This window comes from Protopterus annectens, chromosome 7.part0 (genome assembly GCF_019279795.1).
Source record: "Protopterus annectens isolate FY-2018-M chromosome 7.part0, PAN1.0, whole genome shotgun sequence".
Taxonomy (NCBI): domain Eukaryota; kingdom Metazoa; phylum Chordata; order Ceratodontiformes; family Protopteridae; genus Protopterus; species Protopterus annectens.
Window position 1 is genome coordinate 1,483,316,968 of NC_056739.1, and position 21,386 is coordinate 1,483,338,353.

General features: G+C 43.1%; 1 protein-coding gene across 2 annotated transcripts in view; it reads left to right on the forward strand.

The window, feature by feature from the left end:
• Positions 1 to 21,386, forward strand: part of SETD5 (SET domain containing 5) — a 2,687,190-nt gene that overhangs the window by 1,828,911 nt on the left and 836,893 nt on the right. For both annotated transcript variants that reach the window (XM_044078031.1, XM_044078032.1), the window contains exon 17: positions 17,330 to 17,459. In XM_044078031.1, coding sequence (XP_043933966.1) covers positions 17,330 to 17,459 — 130 coding nt within the window. The remainder of the gene's footprint in view (positions 1 to 17,329; positions 17,460 to 21,386) is intronic.

Below are 21,386 nucleotides of genomic sequence, written 5' to 3' on the forward strand. Positions count from 1 at the left end.
TTAGACATCATCCACCAGTGGGGCATACCTCAAGTGGATCTGTTTGCCTCCCCCAGAACAGACAACTAAACAAGTTCTGCACCAGGGATCATACTCCACTAGTCTGGAGTGTGAATGCCTTCAGCTTTTCAAGGAATGGAATGTTCCTGTATGCCTTTCCTCCCTTCCCTCTTAATACAAAGGGTCCTTCTGAAGATCAAGCGGGACCAACCAAAAATCTTGCTGGTGACTCTCTATTGGCCAAGACAACACTGGTTCCCCCTTCACTCCCTAGCCAAGGGCAATCGCCACAAGTTACCCCACAAGCTGGACCTACTCACACAACAAAAGAGATCTCATTCATCCCCAGCTGCTTTTGCTGCATTTAACTCTGAGTGATCAACATCTGATTCCTTTCAGACATTACTCAGAGGATGTGTTCTCAGTCCTGAGGGAGGCCAGGAAGCCAATTACTAGGAAAAACGATTTGTCTAAATGGCAGAGATTCTCAAAATCGTGTTCCCTTAAGGACAGGGACCCTTTTCAGCTGGATCCCTCACTTGACCTTAGCTATATATGTGTGTGAGCTCATTAAGGAAGGACTAGCATATTTTTCAGTGAAAGTCCACCTTTCTGCCATTTCAGCCTGCTTGCCTTTACAGCCACCACTGCTTTCCAGACTGGACATTAAACTTTTCCCGAGAGGGGTCTTGCATATCAGACCACCAAAAAAAACCATTCCTCCTCCCTGGGACCTCAGTTTCTTGCTGGAAGAACTCACCTTACCTCCTTTTGAGCCAGCCAGCACAGCTTCTCTACAAATGTGCACATGTAAAACCATTCTTTTACTGGCCATTGCCTCCGCTAGAAGAGTGTCTGAACTACAGGCCCTCATGGCCTGTCCTCCTTGCACCACCTTCCACAATGACAGGGTGACCTTGCACACAAACCCTTCCTTCATGCCCAAAGTGGTGAACGAACTATCCTTAAACCAGACCATTCACTTACCAACCACCTTCCCCTCTCCAACTAATACCACAGAGAGGAGCCTTCATTCCCTAGATGTGCACAGACAGCTGAGATTCTACTTGGACAAAACTAAGTCCTTCAGAAAATCTGACCAACTCTTCATCTCCTTCCACCCCAGGGCTGTGGGTATGTCGGTCTCCAAACAAACCATTTCCTGTTGGATCAGGAAATCCATTCTCTTTGCTACTTGCATCATGGCAAACAATTGCCTCAAGGAGTTAGGGCTCATTCCACTAGAGGCATGGCTACCTCCAAAGCTTTTCTTAGAGGGCTGGACACAGAGCCTCCATCATGGAAGCAGCTGCCTGGTCTACAATTTACATTTTCACAAAACACTACAAGCTCGACCAGGGCCAGAGCTTGATTTGCCAGGGCAATCATGCAGGGATTCTTGGAATCCTCTACCTCCGTTGTTCCCTCCCTTCACTCCTAGCTGTGGTACTCCTCCATAGTATGAATATTGAAACATAGGAATAGAAGGACATAGAATAGTTGTGTAAAATCATACCATAACCATAGATGTCCTTCTCTTCCATGTTGCAGTATTCCTTCCCACCCTCCATACCCCCTTTGTTCTACTTCTACTGGGTGGTTGGTCTTTGACTTCTCTATCCATCCCCTACAGGCTAATCTGTACAGCCCTTAAGGGACATTTGCTCCTTAGCCTCAACTTGTTCTTTTGTACACCTTTTCCTGGGCTTCAAGTTCTGAGGTATGTGCATGCAGACGTCACAATTATGGTCCCTGGTTTATGGCCCTGTGTGTGATGTCCCACGCACCTACAGCAGCCAAGTTTAAGCTTTTGTATAGGAGCTGACATCGGGTCGCCTGAGGCAGGAAATCCCACACTATGAAAAATGCAACATGGACGAGAAGGACATCTATGGATGTCCTTCAAGGATGCATCTGCAGTCCTTACAAATGGGTTGTCCTGTCGTCAGGCAGCCCTTCGGTCGGCCGGATTCCAAAGTCTGGGTCTGGCCTCGGCTGGTGTCACACTTCACCCGACGTCATAGCTGCAGTTCTTCGGGTATAAAGGCATCAGCAGACGCCATTTTCCCCAGTCTTTCTTGCCGCGTGGCGCCCGAAGCAGAAGCTGTTCGCAAGTGCCGGTCGGTCAGAACCAGAGATTACTACTACCGAATACTTCTACTACTACCGAAGACTTCTAAAAAGCTAAGTACCCAGTTGGGGACTCTTTCTTGCCTCAGCCGATGTCAGAAAAAGTGAATAACTGTTTAAATTGTGGGAAACAAATACCTCATAAAGATTTCCACTCTTACTGCTTACCTTGCTTAGGCCCAGACCACGACGTAGCAGCTTGTCTAGCCTGTGCTTCTTTCAACCGACGAACGCTTAGGCATCGGTCTGAATTTGCTGAAGAGTTTTTCGGCCCCGATTTTGCCTATATTATGCCGTCGGATACTCCGACTACGCAAATTTCTAAAAAACGCAAAGAAAAGGACCGACACTCGCGGTCCGCAGTTTTGGCCAAAACCGCAGTTAAGCCAACCGCGAGTGTCTCGGTTTCGGCTGAAACCGAGTCCACGGTTCTTCCTTCGGCCGAAAGCTTGCCACTTACCGAGGCCTCTTCCAGTTTGGCTGAATCTGCTACGGAAATCCCACCTGCTCCTGCAGGTTCTCAGGATTTATCAGATACTATCCCTTTGGATATTTCTTCCCCTGCACATGGAGCTGCTAGGCCTCCTGCATCCATGTCGATTAAGGCCTTTGCCAGGGCTAAAGCAGCAAAAACTACCAAAACTGTGCCTGCTAAGACCCCATCTCACAGGCCCAGTTCTAGTTCTCAAATGCTTAGTCTTGCAGAGGATCTCATTTCTTTGATCCGGGGATCTCAACCACACCAAGACAGGGCCTCTCACCCACCTCCAGAGAAGAGGACTAGAGTAGAGCCCCCTGAGCCAGTCTCTTCAGAGGGCTCCTCTGATGAATCAGATAATACTGACCCTCCAGAGGCCCCCTTCTCTCCTTATGAGGACTCTGATGCAGAAGAGTCCATTCCTTCTGCCTCTCCGCCTGAGGAATTTTCTTTTGGTGAAACCTTGCATGCTATGAGGGAACAATTTCGATGGCAGGGCCAGGATTTTTCAGACTCTAGGAAAAGGCTTAGAACCTTTTTGCATTTGCCACAGCATAGGCCTTTAGCCATTCCTCCAGTACTTACTGTTGTGGATGATGCTTTTAATGATGCTTGTACTGCTCCTGACTCTCTTCCTCCGGCCCCTGCTAAGCCCGATAAGTACTACAGGGTTCCGGACACTCATCATTTGTATAAGGCCCCTTTTGCAGATCCCGAAACTATATCCCAGGGACCCAAGGCTGTAGCAGCTACCTCTACCAAGAACCCCCTCCCCTCTGAAAGGGAATCCAGGGCCTTAGAGAGATGGGGTAAAAAAGTTTACACTTCTGCTACTCTTTCATCTAGGGCCTTGAACTGTCAATTCCACATGATCCAGTATCAGGAATTTATGTTAGACCAATTAACTAAAAAGCTATCCTCAGAAGAACCATTAGACAAAAAATCTGTTCAGGAAATGGTACATATAACATTCAGCAGATCAGTAATCATTCCTTAAAATGCGGCTATGATGCACTGGAGGCTTCCTTTAGATCAACCATGACTGGCACAGTGATCAGAAGACATGCATGGTTAAAAGAGCAGGCCTTACCTGACCATGTCAAATCAAAGCTACTAGATGCTCCCATGGACAAGATCAACTTGTTTGGCTCTCCTGCACAACAGGTGCTGAAGAAGATGGAAGAGAAAGCAAAATCTGTCCAGACAGTCAAAGATTTCTTACAGGTCCAACCTCCAAGGTTTAGCAGGAATTGGCCCTCCAAGAATTGGTCCTTTCCAGACACCTCCAGAGCTCAGAGAGGCAGGAATAGGCGATCGAGGCAGAGGTCAATCCAGAGGTGCCTACAGGGGACGTCAGTGGCAGGCTAACAACCAACGAGGTACAGCCACAGACACAGCCACCACCACTACTACAGGACAATCACAGTGACTTGACTCTAGCACCGCCTACCAGGGAACAACTAGAAGCACCCTTAGGCGGGAAGCTAGCCTTATTTTCAGTAAACTGGCATTACATCACAGGAGACAAGTGGATTTTGCAGACAATAGACCAAGGTTACAGGTTTCATTTCCTTACTCTACCAAGGAAGAGAGGAATTCCAAACCTACCTCCAAATCAAAAGACAGAAGCTCTAAAACAAATAACTCACTTACTAAGGATGAGAGCTGTAGAAAAAGTACCATCTATCGAGCAAGGCCAAGGATTTTACTCCAGGCTCTTCCCGGTACCACGAAAAGAAAACAAATGGAGACCTATTCTCGACCTGTCCGCTTTAAACACATACATCATTGTCCCAAAATTCAAAATGCTGACCTTACAGCAGCTTCTTCCCATGTTGGGCAAGGAGTGTTGGCTGGTAACTCTAGATCTCAAGGAGGCATACCTGCACGTCCCCATACGACCAAATTGCAGAAGATACCTCAGATTTCTTGCAGGATCAGAGCATTATCAATTCTCAGCATTGCCCTTTGGCTTATCTACTGCGCCCAGAGTGTTCACGAAATGCCTGGCATCAGTAATTGCTCATTGCAGGCTTCAGGGAATCCAAATCTACCCTTACCTGGACGACTGCCTGTTACAAGCGGACAACAAAAGCAAGCTAGCAGAAGACTTGAAAAGGGTCATTTATCTACTGCAAGCCCTGGGATACACAGTCAATACAAAAAAGTCAAGGCTGATACCATCCCAAAGGATAACCTTTTTGGGTGCAGAGCTGGACACATCAAAACAAATGGCATTCCTAACAGTAGAAAAACAGGAGCAACTCCCTCTCTACTTCTTGGCATTAACAAAGCAGAACCGGCTAACAGCAAGAAAAGTCCTGCAAGCCTTGGGTTTCATGGCATCCTGCATAATTTTGGTCCCACATGCCAGACTACATATGAGAAAGTTAGTGGTACCTAAGGAATTTATGGTCTCAGCACAAGCACAGCCTAGAAACCCAAATTCCAATAATCCCATGCCTGAAGCAAGAATTCCAATGGTGGGCTCAGGCCTGTCAATCAAACAAAGGACTGCCCTTCCACAGCACTCTACCCAGCCAGACCATCACAACGGACGCCTCAGACCTCGGTTGGGGGGCCCACATGCTGGACAAGTGCGTACAAGGCTTATGGACTCAAGACCAGCTGCACCTACACATAAATCAAAAGGAAATGCTGGCAGTAAAACTGGCAATCTAGACATTCAGACCATTTCTTCGACAAGGTCAACTGTTAATAAGGACGGACAACACCACAGTTATGTGGTACATCAACAAACAAGGAGGCACACATTCGTACCCTCTATGTCGGATGGCAATGGTCCTCTGGAATGTGGCCCTGAGCTACAACATTCAGTTACAAGCAATTTTTGTACCAGGAAAAGAAAACATTCTAGCAGACATACTCAGCAGAACTACCACGGATGCCCACGAATGGATGCTGCATCCGGACATCTTCAAAACCATTACAAGAAAATGGGGGCTACCAGAAATAGACTTATTTGCATCCCCACGCAATCACCAACTGAAGAAATTCTGCACAAGGACGTACCACCCACTTGCTTGGAGAGTGGACTCCCTATCCTTCAGTTGGAAAAACCTGACAGCATATGCATTCCCACCACTTCCTTTGATGCACAAGGTGCTATTGAAGATCAAAGAGGACCGCCCAAGGATCATCCTGATAGCTCCAGACTGGCCAAGACAACATTGGTATCCATTACTGAGGAGCATGTCTCGGGAACAAATATGGCCTCTACCCCTAGTTCTCTTGCTGTTGACACAGAACAACTACAACACCCTGCATCCAAACCTGAAAACACTGCAGCTGACTGCCTGGAACATTGCATAAGACCAAATAACCCAAATTTATCCCAAAGGGTCAAAGACATTATCTTGGAGGCTCGCAGACCCTCAGCAAGAAAAAATTATTCAGCAAAATGGAAAAGATATCACATTTGGAGTACTGCAAAAGGAGAAAATTTGTCACTGGTAAACATAGCCAACATCCTGGAATACTTGGCAGAGCTCTTCCACAACGGCCTGTCCTATTCTTCCATTAAGATTCATGCATCAGCCATTTCAGCAGAATACGACTTGGATCCTCCAGTCTTCTCACATCCTCTACTCAGGCAGTTTCTGAGAGGAATTAAAAATGTAAAACCACCTAGGAAGCCACCATTGCCAGCATGGGACTTGAACTTTGTGCTAGAAAAGTTAACACTCCCTCCTTTCGAACCAGCAGCAACAGCAGAATTACAATACTTATCATGGAAAACTGCTTTCCTGCTTGCAATCACTTCAGCAAGAAGGGTGTCTGAGCTACAGGCATTAATGGCAGTACAGCCCTTCCTGATCTTCCATCAAGATAGTGTCCATGAGAACAAATCCTACGTTTATGCCAAAGGTGGTTTCCAGAGTATCTTTAAATCAGGCTATCCACCTACCTACATTCTTCCCCAACCCACAGAACAGGGGAGAAAGACTGTTGCATACCTTGGATGTACATAGACAATTACGCTACTACCTGGACAGGACCAAGGGCAATAGAAAAACTGACCAGCTACTGGTAGCATATGCAACAGGAATGGAAGGAAAAGCAATTTCAAAACAGACAATCTCCAAGTGGATAGGAAATTGCATTAGATTTTGTTACTCCTACCATGGGAAGAAAACTCCAGAAAACATCAGGCCTCACTCTACAAGGGCTACAGCCACTACCACAGCTTTTCTTCGAGGAGTGGCTACCAAAGACATTTTAGAGGCTGCTACTTGGAGCTCCGTGCATACATTTGCCAAGCATTATAATCTACCTTTATATTCCAGATCCCGAGCAGGTTTTGCCACTGCTGTTTTGCAGGGGATCTTACCTACACCATAATCTTATTTCTCCTCCTCCCCCAGTTTGGCTATGGTATTCTACCCATTTGTAAGGACTGCAGATGCATCCTTGAAGGACATAGTACAGTTTTGTACCTACCATAAATGTAGATGTCCGATAGGCATGCATCTGCAGTCAGGATTACCCACCCTCCTTCCCCTCTGTGGTACTCCTAGGGTATTTTCCCATCTTGTAGCTAGCTGGGGGAATCCATTATGGTGTATTTGTTTGTATATATGTACATACTTGCTTATTTTTGTTTGCTCTCTACTATTTGGAACCATTTGCATTTATCCAAATTTAGCCTTCCTAGAGGGCACCTGGCATCTGGGGCAAGAAACACTGAGGAAAATGGCGTCGGCTGATGCCTTTATACCCGAAGAACTGCAGCTATGACGTCGGGTGAAGTGCGACACCAGCCGAGGCCAGACCCAGACTTTGGAATCCGGCCGACCGAAGGGCTGCCTGACGACAGGACAACCCATTTGTAAGGACTGCAGATGCATGCCTATCGGACATCTACATTTATGGTAGGTACAAAACTGTACTTTATGGAAAGATTTTACACAACTATTCTTTACACCATGACTGTAAGTTTTTGAGCCCCCCCAACCCTTTTTATGTTTGAGGGAAGCCTTCTAGCTCGTCCAGTGGAAGTGTTAAGCAATAAGTAGCCTGTCTACCACGAGAGGAGTGATTTCTGGCCCAGAAATTGTAGTTTATTGGCCGTTTGGGCAGTTTTTCCATCTCTTTCAACTTTCTGATTTAAAAGCCCACGTTTGCGCTCGTTTCCTGCCTTTCCTGCAACCAGTCTAGTCCAGATACAGATTTGCTGTATCCAAGACTGTTTGCAAGCTTCTGAGTGGTGCCAAAGTCTGCTCTTCAGTTTCTCTGTTAGATCTGCCAGTTCTCTCCTCTCCTGCACTTTTACTAGCTTATTAGTCTAGCATTTCTCCAGACTTCTTGTAGCAATTATTGTAGCACACAAAAGTGCTATCAGCACTAAATGTTCTACAAGAAAACTGCTCCAGTACTACTTATTAATGCCCACCCCTCCAGGCATGTCTAAAGGTCAGTTCCCTCTGCTTTCTCCTATCAACCTGGTGAACTTGGGCATCCTGAGGCAATGTAGCAACTGCCTCATGTACACTGACAAACCCTTTCCTTTACCTCCCAGCACTCAGACTTGCGAGAGATGCACTTGTATATCCAAGTTGGAAGCCACGCACTCTCCAGCCAAGACCAGAATAGCTGGTCAAGAGGAGAAGGTCAACACTTGCACCACACCACATGGAACACACCAGCACTGCCTTCACATAAAAACACACACCACACACCCAACTTTGTGGAGACTCTCAATAAAAATCTACGTAAACAGCAGAGACCTCCAAGGCAGAAACACACTCGACCACCACAACACAACACTAATCATGAGGCACATAACAGTGTGCCACTCAACCAAAGCCCCTAAGGCAAAACAGCATGCCCGACACACTAGTCATAGGTGACTGTATAGTGAGGCACACTGATGTCCCACTCACTAGGTTAAATAAAGAGAAAGTGACAGTCATTTGCCTGACAGGTGCCATGATCCGCCACATAAAGCACACACTCTGGTCCCTCAACAACTGGTACAAATATGACTCTGTCATTGTGCATGTGGATGTGAATAACCTGAGAAGTACCTCCTTGGACTACAGAGACATGGAAGAGCTCTCGGAATATGTAGGCCAGGCGCGTATGACCCTAGCCCTGAGCAGCATCCTACCATCACCCAGAATGATACCACAGTACAAGCAGAAAATGATTGATTTCAACAATTGTCTAAGTTTCTGGTGTGGGTCTATATTAGATCACCGAACGCTTAAGTTAGCGCACGGTGATTAATCGACCCCATGTAAGCGAAAGCTTACAAAACCGAACTGTCAGAACAGCAATTTTTTTCCAAGGGGAAAAAAATTGCTGTTCCAAGAAAAAAAAAAAAAAAAAGAAGAAAACATTTTAATACATGTTAAGTGGGGGGCTGTGCCCCTCACACCCCCCCTACTTAAATATACCAACTCCAAGACCGCACTATAGTGCCGAAAACGACAAACTACCGAAGCGGCCAAGTGAATTATTTCCCAGGGAAAGAATTCGCTTACATGCCACTTCGATATTTTGCCGTTTTGGCGTTTACAGCTCGACCAAGTCGCATTCGCTAACCTATGTCTTCGGTCAGCTGATAGGAACCCTCTGGTGTCATTCTAAGGGGATCCAGTATCTGCCTGGGATGACATGATTGACAGACCCCGATGCTTTGTCAAAGATGTCTTGCATCTATCACCCCTGGGCTTCCGGATACTGGCCAAGGCTGCTGCCACCCCTATAGTACCTTTTTTAGGCGGTGTTCCAGAGACCAAATTACCACCATAACAGCTACAAACAAATGCAATTTGAGGGTCATGCTGCTCAATGCTTGAAGACTAAATCTCAAAATGCACTCGCTCGAAGCACTCCTTAAAATGGAGAACATCGACATTTGTGCTGTAACAGAGGCCTGGTTAAAGGCAGCAGAAAGCACCCCTACACTACCAGGCTGTAACTCATTCCACACCTTTCGGCCTCAGAACTTGGACTGAAGCTCCAAATGCGGTGGTGTTTCCATATTCATAAAGGATGCGCACACCTCCAGACTTGGTAGCCCAACATAATGCATCTGAGATACTTCAGGTGCAGCTAACATTGGGTAAGACATCAATTCAGGTCGTAACCTGCTGTAGGTCCACAACCATGTCCCAAGACACTCCACATTCCTAAGCACCCTGGAGAATATTAAGGTCCAACCTAACAAACTCATACTGGGTGACTTCAACTACCCCCTCCATTAACTGGGAGAACTACTCGTGTACCAGTACACTCACCCAACGTTTCCTGGAATTCATTAATTCCAGTGCCCTGGACCAGCTCATTCTTACCCCCACTAAAGGTAGCAACATCCTTGACCTGGTTATACTAACATGGGCGACCATTGCTCTATACCAATAGTCAACTCCTCCCTGGTTAGATCCAACCACAAACTAATCACCGTGGAAATCCACATCCCTCCCACCAGCCCCACGAAGGTAACCACCATGGAAAACTTCCCCAAAGCTATGTTTGGGCTTCTAAAAGCAGAGGTGGCTAACTTCATGGCACCCATGCAAATGGAGATCAGTTGCATGACCGCCGAATCATACACCAATGCACTGTACAAACACAAATGCATGGGTCTTGCCATACTCAATAGAACCAAGTTGCTCTCCTCCAAAAAAGAGGAGGCCAATCTGGTGATCCCCTGCCATAAACAAACTCTACAACAGGAGGAAACTGATGCGGAATAAGATGAAGTCCAAAGACTGGAAAATCTCCCTTATTAGCCTCAACAAAAAGTTGAGATCCTCATCAAATCCTCTAAAGCTAGCTATGAAAATAGAATTGCAGCAGATAGTAAAGACAAACACAAGGTGGTCTGTAGTTATGTAAAGAATCACCACAGCAATACCTAGATTTGCTCTGAGCTACTGCACATTGGTACCTCCTATACTGAGCCAACAGATATTGCCAATACTCTGGCCTACAGATTCAGTGACAACTTTACCCCCCCAAGGGACCAGCCACAATACCAGTAGATTGCCAGGCACCCAGTATTACTGCTGCACAGGTTAAAACAGCACTGTCCAAGGCCAAGAATACAGCTTCTATGGGATCTGACAATATCCCTGGCTGTGTTCTACATGAACTACAGAGTGAACTGGCACCTCACGTGTGTGCCCTGTTCAATCACAGCCTCACCTCAGGCTTTGTCCCTACCAAATGGTGCACTGCTACAGACATCCCTCTCCACAAAGGAGGAGCGACTACAGACCCCGGGAACTATTGCCCCATTAGCCTGACAAGTCTGATATGCAAACCTATGGAACGCATCAGTATGGACCTAATAAACAAGGATATAGGGAGTCTCCAAACTCTGCAACCCTCACAGTTTGGTTTTGTGAAAGGTAGATCATGCCTGCTCAACTTGGTTGAATACTATGAGTCAGTCACCAGAGCTATGGATGAAGGCAAGGTGGTTCATACAGCCTACCTTGATCTGGCCAAGGCCGTTGCTATCATTCCCCACTCAAGAATCTTAGAAAAACTCACTAAGCTAGGCATCAAGCCCTGTATCACTAGGTGGGTTGCAAACTGGCTCACAGGTAGAGCCAACAGTTTGAAAGTAGCTGACTCTAAGTCAGACTTCCGACCAGTCATGAGTAGAGTCCCACAGGGTTCGGTCCTGGGTCCTTTCCTGTTTGGTATCTACTTCTCTGAAGTCCAGGCCAACATGAAGGGACTCTGGCTGACAAAGTTCGCAGACCGTTGCAAGTTGGGAGCTATTAACTCCCCAAGTGATGTTGACATCCTACAGAAAGACCTCAACTGAGACCAACAATTGGTGTCAAAACCATGGCCTTAAGGTCAATGCCAAAAAATGTCGTCATCCCCTTTGGGAAAAACACAGTTCCCATGAATAAACCACATCGATGGTAGTCCACTGAACATAGAAGGCGTTATAAGAGATCTGGGAACACAGGTTGACAGCAACCTCTCCTTTGACCATCACGTTGTGACTGTGGTCAGAAAGTCGTCCTGTGTGGCGCATCTCATTACTAAGGGTTTTGCATCCAGGAAGAAAGATGTCAGTCTCCCTCTACTCTTCCCTCATTAGGCCAATCATTGAGTACGATGCCTCATTTGGCATGTACCTCACTAAAGACTTGCAACAACTGGAGAGGCCACAAAAGTTCCTCACGCAGAGGATCCTAGACGTTAAACATTTGTCCTATATGAACAGACTCCAAAAACTCTATTCTGTCTCATATCGCCTACTTAGAGGTGATCTCTGTTTGACTTAAAAGCCATGTCTGAACCAGCTCTGTTAGAAATGCTACATCTAAAGAAATCCCAATCCCTCCGCACCACATGCTCCAGAGACCTCAGCCTCATTACCACAACCAACAGAACATGCTGGAGGGACAGGTTCATAACCCAGAGACTGCCCATGCTATGGAACAGATTTCCCATACATGTCAAGCAGAGCACCTCACTGGCTCTTTTCAAGAGAAATCTTGAGTGGATGGGAAGTAGAAACTTCACCAGAAACATGCTATATGCTGACGAAGGGTTGAGAGCCCGAAAGCTTCATTAAAGCCTAGTGTTTCTGTGACTACTGTGTTTCTGGTGAGATTTTGCTCTATCTACGTGTTCAGTTCAACTATTCTATCTAATATAATTGCTACAGATAACGCTGAAAGAGGAAACTAAACCAGCCTTTCTATCTTTATTTCTACTGAAAATGGCTCTGTCTATCAAGAGACTCCTTACAAAGGTAAATAACCCGCTATTGCAGAAGCAGCTATCTAATGATAATTCTCAAAAGACTTTGGCAGCTGAGGATACAACAAAACTAACTAAGTTAATCAATATACTGGAAAAGAAGGTTAGCAGCTACAAGCAGCTGCAATGGCAGAGGCTTAGCTTCTTAGCTTATCTTGAACTAGGTATTGTGCCTAGAGGACTGCGTGTACTCAAAATGCCCTCATATGGTAATACCTATGAGGAACTCTTAGTTAAGTGGCAGCAGCTTAACTTAGAACTGAGTGCAAGCTATATGAAGCTTATGAATAATTATTTTGAAGAGACTGAGAAAACCTTAATGGAGGAGATAGAACAATGTGATAAAGACGTTTTATTAATGCTTACAAGTGATGCTCTACATAACATCTATCAAGCCTTTATAGAAAGAATGCAGTTATTGGATACCAGGTTGGAGATGAAAAAGAAACGTAAGTTACAACGAGATATTGAAGACTATAAAAACGGCCATATCTTCTCCTGGCCGAGAACTGAATTTAAACATCCACCTAAACCCGTTAAATATATGCAACAAGTACAACATAACACATATTCTATGGATGCAACTAAATTGTTAGATCGTTTAGATGATTTTACTCTACCGGGTACATCCAAGGATAATTTGACCAATCAGCGAGTGGTTACGCCAAGCGTCACACACGTAACGCCTCTTCAATGTGGAGCTGAGAAAGCTAACGAAAATGAAACTTGTCGGCTACCAATAGAAACCAACGTAGAGGTTTTACTAACCTCAGCAACTGAGAATGTGAATTTGGATTTACCCAAGACACCAACAATATCAGTGCAATCGCGTGAAATAAAGGGAAAGAGGCAGACTGAAATCTCTGCTTTTTTACCCTTTCGACTTCAACAACCAGAAGGGTCCCTGTGAAAAAACTACACACGGAGAGCAGTCCGGTATCCACGGCAGGAGAATTATCTCAAATTCAAGGGGAGAAGAGGAAGTACAGCAGTCCAAAGAAAAGCAACAAAACGCCACGCAGATAAGAGAAGCTGCAACAATAAGGCAAGGTACTTTAAACTTAACGAAAAATATTCTTTCAAATGAACAGTTTAAAGTACTAAGCAAAGGTTTGAAATTTGTTCCCTTTGCTATGGACAATGTTGTAACAGCTATTATAGACTTAAAACTTTTTGCTAGAAGTTTAATGTTAAAATTGATATTTAAAAATTCTGCTGAAAGTAATTTTGTCTGTAAAAAATCAAGCTTATTCATCCCTCAATTATCTCCTGTTATTTTAGCATTTATAAACATTGTTGAACTTGAATTAAGATCCTTGTTTTCCAAATGGGATGTAACTAAAAGGAATTATAATCTTTCCTATAAAGAATATCAGGCCCTTAAATATTTAAAGAAAGAAGAAGATATAATTATTAAACAAGCTGACAAAGGTGGGGCAATAGTTTTAATGTACAAGAGTTACTATATGAATAAGTTTACTGCTTTTTTATCTGATACTGATACTTTTAAAAAAAATGACATTTCTTGATGTCAAAAATTGTATAACACAAGTGAATATGGCTATTTATGATATGCAGTTAAATAATGACATCTCTATAGATATGTTTAATTATTTTTCCACCCCATGCCCAAAGATTCCACAGATATATGGAATTCCAAAGATACACAAGTCTTTGGAAGAACCACCACTGAGACCTATAGTCTCAGGTAAAGGGTGGGTAACTGAAACTATATCTAAATATTTACAGACTGTATTATCTGAACTGTTACCTAAATGTGAAAGTATAGTAAAAGATAGTTCACATTTCTTGAAAAAACTTAATGTATGGTATAGAAATGTTTCCAATGATTATATTTTTGTAACTTTAGATATAGAATCGTTATTTACGGTCATTCCCATTGACTATGGTGTAGAGGCAATTAGAAGGTGGTTATTATCTAACACGACTAAACAACCTCGTGAGGTGGAGAATATATGTTTTCTTCTTCACTTAATACTAACTAATAACATATTTATTTTTGATGGCATCCCATATAAACAATTAACAGGAGTTGCCATGGGTACTTCTGTGGCAAATACTTTTGCGAATTTAGTACTCTTTCATTGGGAGAAGGAACATATTTTGAGTAATAAGTATGCAATGAATATATATGTGAAACGTTATGTTAGATTTGTTGATTGTTTTTTCATATGGGAAGGTACGATAGAAGAGCTTCATTTGTTCATAACATATATTAATAACACAACAAATTTCTTCAAATTTAAAATGTGTTTTTCATCAGATGAGATTGTATTTTTGGATGTAAAATTGTACAAAAAGAATAATATAATACAAACAATGGTACATAAAAAGGATGTGCATACAATAAGATATTTAGATAGTACTAGTATGCACCCCCCACATGTATTTAAAGGTATAATGAAGTCACAGTTTATTAGAGTGAGTAGATTGACAACAGAGGAACAAGTATATTTAAATGAGGTAGTAATTATGAAAGCAGAGTTTTTGAGAAGTGGATATGCAGAAAACATTATAGACAGGAATATTGAAATGGTAACTGAGGGTAGAAATACTGATTATAAACCTATATTTACAAACTATATGACTGATGCTAGTTATATATTATCCACATCTATTAAAAAGAAAGAAAATACCTTAAGATATATAACCACCTACTCTGGCTATTCTAATCAAATATGTAGAATAATTCAGAAAAACTGGCCAATTTTGATGGCTATGCCAGAATTAAGTGATTTAGTAGGGCCTAAACCGAGTTTTGCATTTAGGAATAATCAGTCCCTAAAAAATATGTTATGTTACAAGGATTTTGTGGAACAACATAACCCTATACATAGTAAGATAGGGACTTATAAATGTTATAACTGTACTTGTTGTGCTGATATTTTAGAAATAGATAGTAATTTTAAGCATCCTGTTACCCACAAGAAATTTCAGTTTTATTGTAATGCCAATTGTAATACCATGAAATTAGTTTACCTTGCTACTTGTATGCAATGTCAGGCATTTTATGTAGGAAAGACTATACGTAGGCTTAAAGATCGTATTATCGAACATAGATCTGAGATAAACAGACAGGTACAAACTAATGCTTTATACAAGCATATATATGAGTTTAATACACACAGTTTTAAATTTAGATGTATAGATGTAATACAAGTGAGTATGAGGGGGGGAGATGTTAATAACCTTTTAGAACTAAGGGAGTTAGAATGGATAATAAGACTACAGGCTGACACCTTACCTGGATTAAATAATACTACCAGTATTAAACCTTACTAGTTAAGCGACAAATGAGTAATTTATAGTATATTAACTAGGTTAGTGTTATAATAATTTTAAGAAGTAAATAAAATAGTTTTATGCAAATTATTATGTTTTTTTAAAAATCTCATATATTTTAAGTATAAGTATATGTATTTCCCTTTGAATTTTTTTCCTTATTTCTTTTATTATGCTTTATTGGTTGGTTTGGTCATGTGATTTTAATTGTCTCCTCTATTTAAATGTGGAAAAATGTATAATGTTATATGCTGACAAAGGGTTGAGAGCCCGAAAGCTTCATTAAAGCCTAGTGTTTCTGTGACTACTGTGTTTCTGGTGAGATTTTGCTCTATCTACGTGTTCAGTTCAAGTAGAAACTTCACCCCAGGTATCACTCCAGTGGCTGTACTCTGCAAAGGCTTGATGCCAGGGTAATCCTATGGGCTAGGCTTGTAAAGGCTCCAGGGCCATTAGCCTAGTACACACCTATGAACCACACTTTAGAAGTACTCGCAACAAAAGGGCTTTTATACTCATCCCAGCCTACAAAGCCAAGTCTCATTTTAAAGGTCTAGATGATAGGCTTCTGATTCCTTTCTGACATCTCTTTCCTGAGGGTGCATTACAGGTGGCAAGAAAACTTGGTACAAAATGAATTGTATATGTCCAATTCTTCTTTTATTTGTAAGGTATTAAACAAAATATATTTAAATCAGTCCACTCATCTTCCAACATTTTTCCTAACCTTCAAAATGGGAAGGAATTCTTTGAACAGTTTGCTATACTTTTCATGAAAAATCCCTCCAAGGCTAGGTCAGAACTCATTCCATAAGCGTTGTTGTCTCTCCATGTGAATTGTTAAGGGCCTTGTCTTTAGACCTGTCCTAGAAGCAGCCACAAGGTCTTCCATTCACACCTTTACAAAGCAATACAAAATAAATGCTTTAACTAGGGCTAGACCTTGTTTTGCCAGATCCGTCCAAGATATCCTGATCTCTATTTGGGCTCCTCATACCTCCTCCCAATAACTATACAAGCTTTGAGAATCTTCCTTTTAGTAAAGCAGTACTGCCACAATGGTCTAATGAAGATCAGAGTACAGTTGTGTAAGAACTTACAATAGTAGATGTCTGAATGTAACTGTTGCAGTATATACACCTTCCCCGTATTTATGATTGTTTTCCCCTTCTATTCCTGAGAATGCTCTTTTCCTAGACGTTTTAGCCTCATCCCACTTTTCTTTGGGCAGGAAAGCTCTGAGGTACTTCATTCTGACGTCTTGTATATTCCAGCACATAGTCACATGGTTTGGTCTGAAATATGGTGGAAGAGGAAGGTTCCCATGCTTGGTCAAATGTACAGTATCCTTGGCAGGATACTTCCCATTGGTAAGCAGTACTGCAACAGTGATCTATTCGGACATCATTGGTAAGTTCTTGCACAATTGTACTTTTGTGTACATAGTGCTTATTAATGAAGTTTTCTATTTTTGCAGTATATTTTTTAACAATTTTCACGAGTATGCTAAATTATGCAGTTAATTTACTTGCATGCGTACACACACTTGTACTCCTGCTTTGTCTTTGGTATTGCTGACATTTTTATTGTATTTCTGCAGTGTCTTAAGCAAATGTGCTTTATTTTTGATGTAAAGCCCTCCCACATTTATTTTTACAGAGGTGGATAAAGCAAGCTATGGAAGAAGCCATGGCCCAAGTCCCTCACAGCTCAACTGAGAGCAGAGCTCAGTCTTTGTACCAAAGCAGTGAGAACAGTAATTCCTCTATTTCTAGCCCTAAAAGCTGTGGTAAGTGAACTGACGTTTGTTTGCATATGTGTGTGTATGGTTAAATGATGCCTATCTGCATGTTTGTATGAAGTGTCCTGATGTGTATATCTCTACTGGTACTGCATTAATTATTTTAAACTAGTACTTGTGTCATTTAATGATTTACCACTGCTGTTTTTCTGTTGTCTGAGGCTAATTTTTTCCTGCATTTCTGATGGACTTTGAGGATTACGTATCTTCCCACTCATTCTTGGTGCTAGATGGTGTGAAAGGATTAATGAGGTGTAGCAGTCTTCTATTTTATGTTCATTTGGTCTTGCAAAATCCTGTTTGTTTGAAGTTCTTACAGGTTCTGTACATCAAGCCAAATTGGAATGTCAAGAACTAACATGAGAACTTAATTTTATTCACTCACAAGGATAAGTCTTGGTTTTGTTAGGTAAGCTTCATCACTTTGCCTTGTAGAAGTAAGTTTGTCGAACATTGCTGTTTAAGGCAACTGCAAATGTATTCATTCATACTTCAGTCTGGTTCACTAAGTGGCTTCAGTATTCTCTTTTAATGGAAAAATATTAATATGCACCGTTGCTTAGAAATTTATTGACTTTTTATTTAAATGTGTGCCATGTGATGGCAAATGTAGAACAAGTGCAACTGAGGGTTTACACAAAATTAACTTGCTGCAAAAAGTGTTGCTTAAACTGATTGTAGCTCTTTGTCATGTACTTCAAAACCAAGGTCCTGTTTGCCTGAGTTGGTGGTAGCTGTGGTGGATGTAAAAAGATGCATGAAAGGTAGAAAAAGTTCTTTGTGCCTTGGCCAGATTTAGCCTGGCGGTATGAATACCACTTCGGTTCTCCCCTGAAACTGCTGGTCTACCAAGGTCCTGTTTGCCTGAGTTGGTGGTAGCTGTGGTGGATGTAAAAAGATGCATGAAAGGTAGAAAAAGTTCTTTGTGCCTTGGCCAGATTTAGCCTGGCGGTATGAATACCACTTCGGTTCTCCCCTGAAACTGCTGGTCTAGTGGAAATACAGTAGAGTCAATTATCCGAACTAATTGCAACCTAAGGTAGTTCAGGTAATCAAATTGTTCCTATAATCAAATATATAATTGAACCAGGAAAAAAACTTGTAAAATCATGTTTTTTTCTGCATGCAGGAATACACTTTTCAACCACTCAGTGATTCCAATGGACAATAAGGTGACCTATACAGAAGCTTCAGCTTGGCTGCCGTAGTTGCGTGGGATGTCACACATGCAGGGCCATAAACCAGGGGCCTTAAATGTGACGTCTGCACGCACAGACCTCAAAACTTTTCAGCCGCGGACGTCTCGCATTGTGTGCTTTGCTCCTTCACTGCAAGATGTCTAAAAGCTAATTATCCTGTTGGGGTTCTTTCTTTGACTTCTGCTAAAGCTTGGTTTGTATTAACCTTTAGCCGATGCCAGTGCAGATGTCTGATACCGCATAAAGATACAACCACTATGTTTTTTTGCCTAGGCTGAGAGCACGACCATACCACTTGCTCAATTTGCCAATCCTACGTACCTAAGACCCTACGCAGCCATCTGGCTGCCCTCAATCTATACCTAGGAAACCAGAGACTTAAAAAAACTTGCGCTAAGGATGGATCCCAAATAGGAAGTTCTGACTGAACCTCTGCAGAATAAGGCCAAGAGTCCTAGGCCCACTTCCTCTCTGCTTTCGGATGCCCTGCCAGCTACTGATTTAGGAGTTGAGGGACATCCGTTAGATCCGTTTACTTTGGCGACTTTCAAGGAAGCTGCTTCTCAGTTGATGACTGGCATGTCCATGGAGCTTACTCTGATATCAGCTACAACCGATGTCGAGTGGGAAACCAGACACTGCCGGACTTCCAACCAGGATTACTCCTCCTCTTGACTCTGCAACCCTTAGCCATGCACCGAATTCCAGGCCTTCACCTAAGGCTACTCCATTAAAAAAGAAACAGAAAACCAAACATCTGGCTATGACCTCTGAGGGCCTACCTGATTGGCAGTCCTTTGCCTCTTCCTTGATGCAGGCCTTCATGGCCCTTAGGCCCACAGCCTCTTCTCCATCTACCCTTCCTCTCCTCAGCCCTAGGCCTGCGTCTACCACTTCTCTTCCCACTACTCAAGACAGGGAAGAAGACCAAGAGACTTTAGTATTCATCTTCAGATGAATCCATTTCATATGAATCTCAAATAGCCTCACTTCAGGAATACGACTCCCTAGATAAAGAATTCATTGAAGGGTACTCCCCTCCAGAGGATATCACCTTTGGAGAGACCATTACAAAAATGAAAGAATACTTCAAATGGGACACCTCACAAATGTCTGAAACTCAAAAAAGATGTTTGAGGTGTCGTCCTATTCCTATGTTGCAGTATTCTTGGTGTGGGATTTCCCACCTCAGGTGACCCGTACGTTGGCTCCTATACAAAAGCTTTAGCTTGGCTGCTGTCGTTGTGTGGGATGTCACACGCAGGGCCATAAACCAGGGGCCTTAAGTGTGACGTCTGCACACACAGACCTCAGAACTTTTTAGCCGTAGATGACCCTCTCATAGTGTACTTCACTCCTTCACCACAAGACATCTAAAAGCTAAGTACCCCATTAGGGTTTTTTCTTCTTGACTTCTAACTAAAGCCTGGTTTGCTGTATTAGCCTTTAGACAATGTCAGCTTAAAAGGGTAAATGCCAGTGTGGGCGCCAGATACCGCATAAAGATACGCATGACCGCTGCATTTTTTGCCTAGGCAGAGAACACTACCATACCGCTTGCTCAGTCTGCTAATATTTTGTACCCAAGACCCTACATAGCCGCCTGGCTGCTCTCAATCTATACCTAGAAAATCAGTATCTTAAAAAATTGGCGCGAAGGATGGATCCCATTTCAGAAGTTCCGACTGAATCTCCGCAGAAGGCGGCCAAGATTCCTAATTCCCATTTCCACTGCCTCTCTGCTTTCAGACACCCCGCCAGCTGCCAGTTTAGGAGTTGAGGGACGTCCGTCAGATCTGTGTACTTCGGCAACCTTCGAGGAAGCACTTCGAAGTTGACTGGCATGTCCATGGAGCTTACTCAGACTTCAGCTACAACCGATGTCGAGGGGGAGCCAGACAAAGCCGGGCCTCCGACCAAGATCCCTCCTCTCGACACTGCTACCCTTAGCCATGCACCAGATTCCAGGCCTTTGCCTAATTCTACTCCATTAAAAAAGAAACAGAAAACCAAACATCTGGTTACACCCTCTGAAGGCCTGCCTAATTGGCAATCCTTTACCTCATCTTTGACGCAGGCCTTCATGGCCCTTAGGCCCACAGCCTCTTTGCCATCTACTCTGCCTCTCCTTAGCCCTAGGCCTGCCTCTGTCTCCTCTCTCCCTCCCCACTCTACTCAAGACAGGGAAAAAGAGCAAGAGGCTGTGTATTGATCTTCAGATGAATCCATCTCTCATGCCTCCCAGATAGCGTCTCCTCAGGAGGATTACTCCCCAGATGAAGAATCCATCGAAGGGGACTCCCCTCCAGAGGATATCACCTTTGACGAGACCATTAAAAAAATGAAGGAATACTTCAAATGGGACACCTCACAAATGTCTGAAACTCAGATATTTTGAATTACTACAGGTGGAAATCTCCCTGTCCTCCTTCCATACCTCCTGTCATCCCTGCTTATTTAGATGCCTTTACCTCAGCATCCAAGACCCCAGATTCTCAACATCCTGCCCCTAAGAGGCCAGATCACTTCTACAAAGTGCCTGATGACCAGAAACTCTTAGTCAAACCACCCCTGGCAGACCCTGCTGTGATTGCAGTACCACCAGACAAACAATCTTGACTGATTCAGTCTGCCTCTCTCCTACCTACTGACAAAGATAATAAAACTATGGATAGAATTGGGAAGAAGGTTTACACCTCTTCCACGCTGGCCTTCA